This window comes from Orycteropus afer, unplaced genomic scaffold (genome assembly GCF_000298275.1).
Source record: "Orycteropus afer afer isolate SDZICR_OR568_19922 unplaced genomic scaffold, OryAfe1.0 scaffold00059, whole genome shotgun sequence".
NCBI classification, from domain to species: domain Eukaryota; kingdom Metazoa; phylum Chordata; class Mammalia; order Tubulidentata; family Orycteropodidae; genus Orycteropus; species Orycteropus afer.
The window spans coordinates 557,196-567,218 of NW_006921646.1; the positions used below are offsets into that span (position 1 = coordinate 557,196).

At 39.6% G+C, this 10,023-nt stretch overlaps 1 protein-coding gene across 1 annotated transcript in view; it reads left to right on the top strand.

The window, feature by feature from the left end:
- Positions 1-2,624: 2,624 nt before the first annotated feature.
- Positions 2,625-10,023, top strand: part of LOC122149893 (DLA class II histocompatibility antigen, DR-1 beta chain-like) — a 10,229-nt gene continuing 2,830 nt past the window's right edge. The window contains exons 1-4 of the mRNA XM_042780744.1: positions 2,625-2,660; positions 3,492-3,840; positions 4,437-4,442; positions 4,572-4,676. Of these exons, the coding sequence (XP_042636678.1) occupies positions 2,625-2,660; positions 3,492-3,840; positions 4,437-4,442; positions 4,572-4,676 (496 nt within the window). The remainder of the gene's footprint in view (positions 2,661-3,491; positions 3,841-4,436; positions 4,443-4,571; positions 4,677-10,023) is intronic.

Sequence of the window (10,023 nt, forward strand, 5' to 3'; positions counted from 1 at the left end):
TTCATAAGGTTTTCCCTGGCCAATTCTTTGAGAAGTGGATGGCCTCTTCCTTCTTCCTAGTCTGTCTCAGTCTATAAGTTGGGCTGTTACCTGTGCACCAGGTGCATCTCGCTGGGTTTTAAACACCAGAGGCTCAGCCTCAAAACTCACGTCTACATGTCACCACAGTAGGCCAAACCGACAGACAAGTTTGTCTTGCTGCTGGAGACCTCTCGTATCACCCCCACCTGGGTCCCTGTGGCTGACTGTACCTCTGTCTGGCTTCAGACAAACATGTCTGAATTGCCAAATATTTTTTCTCAGTCTGTAGGTTCTCTTTTTACTCTTTCAGCAGTGTGATTATTGACAGGTATGAATTTGTTGCTGTCATTTTGTTATGTGCTTTTTGGTAGTGTTGCTGACTTCTTTGTTCCATATAATTGTCTGTGCTGAGCTTATTTTGTTTATTAATCCTATCATCACTTCCATCATTGCTATTGTTTTAGTATTGCTAAATATTTGTGCGGGAGCTCTGGTGGCATAGTGCTTAAGGCATTTGACTGTTAACCAGAAGGCTGGTGGTTCAAACCCACCAGCCACTCCTTGGGAGGAAGGTTGGGCGATCTATTTCCATAGTGATACCACCTTGGAAATCCATGGCGGGGTCACTATGAGTCAGATCTGACTCAACAGCAGTGAGTTTTTTTAAAATATTTGTGCTGGTCCTCTTTTTTATTTTGATGTGAAAATTTATCAGTTTTCTTTGCGGTTACCCTGTGACTTATAATTTTCTTCCCAAGTTTAGACCAGTCCATTCTATCTTGCAGTTGTCTTGACTTCTCTGCCATTTAGAAGTTCTATAATTACACAATTTTTTCCCTCTTTTTGGTTTGTAGTTGTCTTCATTTGTCAATTGATGTCTCTGGTTCCCTGTTAACAATCTTATAGGCTTATTTCCTTTGGATACTTCCATAACTGGGTTGGTTTCTGGGTTATGTCATCATGTGTGTTAATGGTCAGTTGTTGTTTGGTGTTGTTGGTTCTCTGTCCAAAGGGCTCCCTCTAGTATCACTTGTAAGATTTCTCTGGTTTTAACAAATTCCCTTAATTTCTGCTTATCTGGAAATGTCTTAATTTCACCATCATATTTGAGGGACAATTTTGCTGGGTATATAATTATTGGTTGGAAAATTTTTCTTTCAGGGTTTTATATATACCATTCCATTGTCTTCTTGCCTGCATGGTTTCTGCCAAGAAATCCAAGCTTAGTCTTATTGGGGTTCCCCCACTGTAGGTAACTTTTCATTTTTCCTGTGCTGCTTTCAAGATTCTTTCTTTGTCTTTGGTTTTGGTGAGTTTGATGATGATATGTCTTGGTGCTTTTCTTTTGGGATCTATCCTGTTTGGGGTTCATTGGACTTCTTGAATGGATATATTCTCGTCTTTCATCATACCAGGTAAGTTCTTTTCCAACAAATGTTCCACCATTTTCTCTGTGGTTTTATTTGTCTCTTCCTGTTCTGGAATTCTGATTACATGTAGGTTATTCCTTTTGATGGTATCCCACATTATCCTTAGGCTTTCTTCATTTTGTTTTGTTCTTTTTTTCTGATTGATGCCTTTCTAAAGAAGTATTGAGGTATTTGTCTTCAATCTCAATAATTCTGTCTTCCATTGATTCAATTATACTCCTTTGCCTGTTAAATGTGTTAACTATGTTAACTATTTCTGAAAATTTGGCCACTCACAAGCTTTTAAGACCCCAGTTGCTACTCACCAAAAGCAAAGTGGGATGTTGAACACTGCTCTGTGTGTGTGTGCACACGCGCACACACACGCCTTGGTTGCAAGTTTACAGAGCAAATTGGTTTTCTATTCAACAAGTTACACACATTTTGTTTTGTGACAATGACTGCAGTCTTCACAATGTGACAGCACTCTTCCCACTTCCTCCTTGTGTTTACAATTTCCCTTCATCCTTCTTTCCTATCCCTTCCTGCCTTCTGAGCTTTATCCCTGGACAAATACTATCCTTTTGATCTCATATGGTTGATTATTCTACAAAGTTCATACCTCCTTGATGTTATTGTTCACCTTATAGGCCTGATTCAATTCTACTCCTTTGCCTTTCCAATGCTTTATCTATTTCTAAAATGTTAGTATTAATCTTCTTAATTTCTATTTGCTATTTTTGTAAGTTTTTTATTTTTTTATTTATTGTCTCATTTTGTCCTTGCATTGTTTTCCTGAATTCTGCTAAAGTTTGTCTGTGTTTTCTTTTTCTGTGGTCTCACTAATTTCTTTCTTAAACTGCTGAGGACTTAAAGCATAAACCTTCTGAATTTCTTATCAGGTAGTTCCAACAGCATTTCTTCCTCCTAAAGATTTTCTGGCCCTATATTTTGGTCACTTGTTTGGGCCATCTTCTCTTGTTTTGTGTATGATTTAAAGCTGTCTTTTGTCTCTGAGACAGTGTGGTGGTGTATTGATTTGTTGATTATATATTAGTTTCCATCACCTTGATTTTTTGTTTTATTTTGTTTTAATATATCTAGGCAACAAAGCAAGTGTATGTACTTTTCTCGATAGTTTGGCATCACTGGGGGCTTACCATTGTCTGGGTGGATTTCATAACAAATGGGAGTATGAGCCTGAGTGCAGAACAGCTGAAGACAGGCTGGGTAGATATTGGCCACCATATGTTGTCCATCCAGTAGTGCTGGAGAGAATGCTGGCACTCATCCAGTGGGTGTGGTGGCAGATGTAGGGGATATGTTTGGGTAGGGTTACCAGCTCCCAACTGCCAGGGAAAAAATGAGGCAGCAAGGAAGAAAAAAAAAAAAAAAAAAAACATGGAAGGAAAGACAGAAATCCTAAGAAGAAAGAAAGGAAGAAGAAGGAAAATGAGAAAAAAAGAAGAAAATCAAAGCAGCACAGTTTTGGCACCAGCAGTAGCCCCTAAACAAGGCTGCTGCAGAATGTGGTGCATGCTCCATGGGCATGTGTAGCACTGAATGCAGAGGGTCAGGGGAGAACATTACTGAATGCAGAGGTTTAGGGGAGACAGGGCACTTACTCTGAAGTATCCCCCAAAAAAAAGCGACCCCCTCCTTGGGTTTCTGAGGTGGTATCACTGTGGAAGTAGATCCCCCAATCTTCCTCCCAAGGAGTGGCTGGTGGGCTTGAACCACCAGCCTTCTGATTAGCAGTCAAATGGCTTAAGCACTACACCTCTAGGTGTATCAGTGAGGCAGAGCCTGCATTTGAACCCAGCCACCCTGGCACTAAAAGTCACACTTTTAATTAAATACAACATGCCTTGTAAATATTTCTAAACACTTCATTTGTAAATTGTTGCAATTATCAAAAAAATCCACAATTTTATAATGTTTTTCAAATCTCATGGGTCCATCTTGTATAGATTAAACTCAAGGACTATGACTTACTGACTCATATGGCTACATTGTCAGCTCTGAGGTAGGCCTGCCCAAGACTTGATCCTGGGTTTTAAGAGCTACAGAGAGGCAGCCAAGCAAAGTTCCTCTGTCTTCCTCATTCTCTCTGCCTTTTCTCTCCTAGTGGAGCCTGTGGTGACTGTGTATCCTGTGAAGACTCAGCCCCTGCAGCACCACAACCTCCTGGTCTGCTCTGTGAATGGTTTCAATCCAGGCCCCATTGAAGTCAGATGGCTCCAGAATGGGCAGGAAGAGGAGGCTGGGGTTGTCTCCACAGGCCTGATCCAGAATGGAGACTGGACCTTCCAGATCCTGGTGATGCTTGAAGCCATTCCTCAGAGGGGAGAGGTTTACTCCTGCCAAGTGGAGCACCCAAGCCTGAGGAGCCCTGTCACAGTGGAATGGAGTGAGAACTATTTGCCCTCATAAATTCCTCACTCACCAAGAAGGGAGATTTTGCTTATGCCTGACTTTCAAATATCTCCTCTTCCCACACCATATTTTCCATTTGTTCCAAGTTCTCCTCTCCTTCAGCACAGGTCACTGAGGGTTGCTCTGTGATAGTTTCCAAAAATACCTTTGCCCCTGAGGAGGCAATGATGCCTGGCAGGGAGAAAAGAGATTGTCTTTTTTTTTAATCTTCTCATGATATCACAAGACATGGTCATCTTCTTGGCCCTGGATACCAGTTCCCTGACTCTGGGGCTGAGCTTCTACTTCTGGCACTGTTGCTTTGAATTGTATAGATGTCCATTGTGATCTGAGAAGAGGAGCATCCTCTATAATGTAGGGCCCTACTTGCCTGAAGGGAAAGGGAATGCAATCTTAGCTCTGCCTTCCATTACTTCTGTCACTCTAGAGAGGTTAGTCATTGAGTCCCAGGTCCCTCACCCACCAGAAGTTGTGGTCAAACCTTATGTCAGGTCTGTGATATTCAATGAGTTCAATGACTGAACTGTGTGTCTAGTGATGTGATTTTAAAAACTTTTTTTTTCCCAGAAGTGGCCAATTACTCTATTTTGCAAAACAGATTTCTTCCACCATTCTCAAAGCTCTGAATCTCAGGGTCTCAGTGTTTCAATTAAAGAAGTTGGATTTAGAGTAAAAATTATTAAACCTGGCTTATGTTAAGAACACAATCTGACTCTGCACACAGTAAGATGCTGAGTGGAATTGGGGCCTTTGTTCTGGGTCTGCTCTTCCTTGGGGTGGGGCTGTTCATGTACTTCAGGAATCAGAAAGGTAAGAAACCTGTTGGTAGCTGACATTCCCCATGGACTTCTCTAAAGGAAGAAATATGGCTTTGTTCAAGGTAGTTTCTATGTAGCAGAGACTCTATATAAAGTTTTTATTTTCCATTCAAACTCAAGTTTTGAGACATCCAGAAATAAAGAATCCATGGTTATTTTGTCAAAGCATATGGGCTATAACTAGTGGCAGATAAAAGAAAGGCCACTATGCATGGAGATCTTGCATCAAGATTGGGGCAAATGAAAGAGGAGCCACTAAGGCTAATCAGTTATGCTGGGTTTGTGTGGCAGAAGCTTCATAGATGCAGCCTCTCAGTCTCTGCTCCCTTTAGTCCTCTTTTAGAATTAGATTTCTTTCTCCTAGAATTGATAGCAGAGGTGACAAGCCTGGAGACAGAAATAGCAGGAAAGACTTTGGATTCAGATTTCTGATCAGGCAGTTTCTACTAAAGGTTCTTCTTTCTGCTTAAATGCCCTGTGCTCTAGAGCAGCATTGAGTCACGGAGACTTAAGGCATTTTATTTATGTCTTCTGATTGGGTTGCTGTAATGTGAGGCCCTGCGAGAAGGGGAAAGAAGTTACTTGTAGAGTGAGGTTTGGAAACAGCATTCTTCTCTGTCTTCTTCAGGGCTCCTGAGCTGAGGTGAAGATGGTGACACTCAAGGATGAACCTTCTGTCCCACCTTCTTTGCAGCATGAAAAGATTTCTTGTTTCACTCTTATTCCACACAGAAAGTGTTTCTTCAGAATGTGGCTCACTCCTGGTTCAGTGATCCTACAGAAAGTGTCCTCTTTGATGGGTTTCCTCAGCCCCTGGCCTTGGTCTGGAGGTCCCAGTATTGCTTATAGTACGTGTTTTCATTTTTTTCCCAGTTTCCTTTTTACTCAACCCTTACTCCTTCCCATGAATCTGAACTCACCTTCTGCTCCCATTACTTTATAAAAGTTTTCCCAAAAAACATGGAGTGAAAACCATCTCTTCCCTACAGCTTCAAGAAAAAGAGAAGGGGAAACACATTTCAAATCATTGCTATCAAGTTAATTCCAGCTCATATGATTTCATTTATATAAAATATTTAGAAAAGGCACATTTATAGACTCAGAAACAGATCAGTAGGTGCCTAAGTCTTGAGGTGGACATGTGATTTAACTGTAAACAGGAAACTCTTTGAGGCAGTGAAAGTTTTCTAAAATTGGGTTCTGTGGTAGTGGCACATGTCTATAAATTTACTAAAATCATTGAAGTTTACATGAACAATGAGTGAATTTTGTGATACATAAATTATATCTCAATAAACTTGTTAAAATAATCTTTAAAGTAAAAAGTCTTTCAAATCATGACAAGAGGATACAGAAGACATAAAGAAAAAAGATATTTGAATTAAAAAATTTAAATTTCTTTGCAGAGAGAAAATGACAAAATTTAAAAATATGTAAACTTCAGGGAAAATTTTGCAATAGACAAGGCAGATATCAGGCCAAATTTCTTATTATGTAAAATTGTCAACAAGTCGATAAATAAATGAACAAAAATCCAACAGAAAATTGGGTAAAGGATATAAAGCATTTACAGAGAGAAAATGCCAACAGGCAATAAAATATGTGCTCAAGCTCACTGGTAATCAAAAAAATGCAAATCCAAATAGCAATGTGATGAAATACTTCTCACCTCAAATTGGCAAATATAATAGTTGTTTTTCTTGTTTGTTTGTTTGTTTTTTAATCCAAGATTTCTAAAACTCTATGGGAATGGAGTCTCATATACTGTTATTAAGATCATGAATGAGTGACAGCTTGGAGGTCTCTATTCAAATTCAAAATGCAAATGTAACATGATTGACAACAACAAAAAAAATCCACTCTTGATAAATTATCTCAACCCCTTATGAGCCCAAGAAAACTACAGTTAGTTGAATGTTTGTTGTACCAAGGTTTGGAATGTTAAAGATATTTCCAACTTCTGAAAAAAAAGGATTGATAGACTTGTCTTGTCTATAAAAATTCTGTACATCAAAAAAAGGAAAACTATAAAATACATGAAATGACTATATATTGCAGAGTGATATTTGGGTATTGTGCATGGGGATGTGAATGTAAATTGGTATACCCTAACTTTAGGAGCTCTGGTAGCATAGTGCCTAAGTCACTTGACTGCTAACCAGAAGGCTGGTGGTTCAAATCCACCAGCCACTCCTTGGAAGGAAGACTAGGCAATCTACTTCTGTAGTGATACTGCCTTGGAAACCCAAGGAGAGGTTGTTATGAGTCAGGTTCAACTCAATGGCAAATAACAACAACAACAACATACTCTTTCTTGGGGTGGTTTGGATAACCCAGTATTTCTATCTTAGGTGTTTATACTCCAAATAAATTCTCACATGCATACACAAAATTACATATAAAAAATGGTTTATTGTACCACAATAATGGAAGAGAAAATAAACATTCTGAATTTTCAGATAGAGAATGGATAAACTGTAGTATACCCATTCAAAGGAATAACATGTTGTTGTTGTTGTTGTTAGATGCTGTTGAGTTGGCTCTGACTCATAGTGAGCTTATGTACAGCAGAAGAAAACACTGCGGGGTCCCATCCCAGACTCATAATCCTTGCTATACCTGAGCCCATCGTTGCAGTCACTATTTCAATCCATCTCATTGAGGGTCTTCCCCTTTTTTGTTGACCCTTCACTTTATCAAGCATGATATCCTTCTCCAGGGAATGGTCCCCTCTGACAATGTAACCAAAATAGGTGAGACAAAGTCTGGCCATTCTCGCTTCCAAGGAGCATTCCAGCTGCACTCCCTCCAAGACAGATTTGTTAGTTCTTTTAGCAGTCCATGGTGCTTTCAGTATTCTTCACCAACACCACAATTCGAAAGCATCAATTTTTCTTAGGTCTTCCTTATTCATTGTCCAACTTTCACATGCATATGAGGCTATTGAAAATACTATGGCTTGGGTTAGGCACATCTTAGTCTCTTCAGAGAAACATCTTTGCTCTTCAGCACTTTAAAGAGGTCTTTTGCAGCAGATTTGCCCAGTGCAATACATCGTCAATGTCTTGACTGCTGCTTCTATTGGTACAGAGCTTTAAATAAATGGGCTAATGTTGTAATATGGATAGGAAAAACATCGTAAGTCATAGAGTGCCAGTGAGGATGTAGAAAGTTACAAGGTCCATTACTGCCACCATAAGGACAAGAAAAATATATATAAACTACACAAAGCCGTCAAAGAGCTGTAGTTGCAAATAAGTCTAAAACTCTACATTCCAGAGATGAGCCAGTTCTGCTTAGTTGTTTAGTGTTCTGGTTACCTAGAGCCGCTCTGACAGGAATATACCACAAATGGGATGGCCTTAACAAATAGGAGTTTATTCTCTTACAGTGTGGGAGGCTAGAAGTCCAAGTTCAAAGTGCCAGGCTATAGGGGCTGTGGAAAGCCCCTTGACCTCAGCCTTCAGCTTTGCCTCTTGCTCAGCCCACTGAAGCTAGAGGCATATCTTCACTCAGGCAGCTACTACTGGCTGCTAAGGCTAACAAGCCCAAGGTCAACAAATAAAATGGCACAGTCCCAATGTTACCAAACCACATGGCAGGCCATTCATTCAAGTCCATTGAAAGTCCCAAGGTCAGAGGACTTCCAGTAAGGTAGAGGAATAGGTAGACAAGTGACACAGACAAAGAAAAGAAAAACCAATTGACAGAGATACAGAAGATAATCCTGGAGCTCTGAGCTTTAAAAAGAACTATACAGAAGTGGATTAGGCACCAACTAGTGGAAAAACCTGAATGAAAACAATGAGTACAGAGAGGTTGGAGCTGTAGACTGTCAGCTACTCTGACAGGACCAACAGCCTGAATATTCCCAAGTGGTGCTGGGACCTGAGAATTGACCTGAAGACCTGAAGATCAGACCTGGTCACCAAGGGCTACAGGGACAACTGCACTGGTGGCCTATGACTAGGAAGGGAGACAACCTGAACTGTTGATTTTCCGCTATCCGGAGGGTGCAGCCATTTTAATTGTTTACATGTAGCAACCATTTTGGATATTTAAAGTGATTGAGGGTGCACCCATTTTGAATGTTTACAAGTGGTGGCCATTTTGGATATTTTAAGTGACCAAGGGTGCAGCTATTTTGAATGTTTACAAATGTCAACCATATTTAATTTTAAAGTGATAGCATTCTCATTTGGATACCAGGGACTTAAGAATAGGCTCTGTTTCCCAAGGTTGGCAGGTACATACAAGAGGCTGACAACAGGAAAGGAGACAGGTGGTATGTGTATAAGTGCTGTCAACTAGTGAATAGAGGAGCACAGCACACTACCCTGCTTGTGTAGATAACATATAAAGAAAACAAAAATCGTGGGCAAGTCACTCCAACATACAATCACCAATTAAATATAAGCACAAAAAAGTCACAATGCCTCAGAGACAACAGAGCATCACAGTCCACACAAAGAAACAAGATAAAGCAGGAGAAACAAGGGACCAGGATACAGACCCAAAACACATCCCTGAGGAAGATGCAGCACTGGAACTCCCTGATAAGGAATTCAAAAGAATTATATTTAGGTATCTTCAAAGGACTGAGAGACAGATCAAAGAAAACACAGACAAAACCCTAGAAGAATTTCAGAAGAAAATACAAGAACAAAATGACAAAATCAATGAAAAATTAGAAATAATTCTAAATCTACAAATAGAAATCCAGAAGATTAATACTAAATTGTCAGAAATAGATAACACATTGAAAGTGCAAAGGAGTAGAATTGATACAATGGAAGACAGAATTAATGAAATTGAAGACAGATACTTGAATACTTCCTTGGAAATGGATCAATCAGAAAAAAAGATCAAAACAAAATGAAGAAAGCCTAAGGTTCCTGTGGGATAGCATCAAAAGGAATAACCTACGTGTTATTGGAATTCCAGAACAGGAAGAGAAAAATAAAACCACTGAGAAAATTGTCCAAGATTTGTTGGAAGAAAAGTTCCCTGGTATGATGAAAGATGAGAATATATCCATTCAAGAAGTCCAACGAACCCCAAACAGGATAGACCCCAAAAGAAAATCACCAAAACATATCATCTTCAAACTCACCAGAACCAAAGACAAAGAAAGAATCATGAGAGCAGCACAGGAAAAACTAAAAGTTACCTACAAGGGACAACCAATACTACTAAGCTCGGATTTCTCGGCAGAAACCATGCAGGCGAGAAGACAATGGGATGATATATGTAAAATCCTGAAAGAGAAAAATTTCCAACCAAGAATTATGTACCCAGCAAAATTGTCCCTCAAATATGATGGTGAAATTAGGACATTT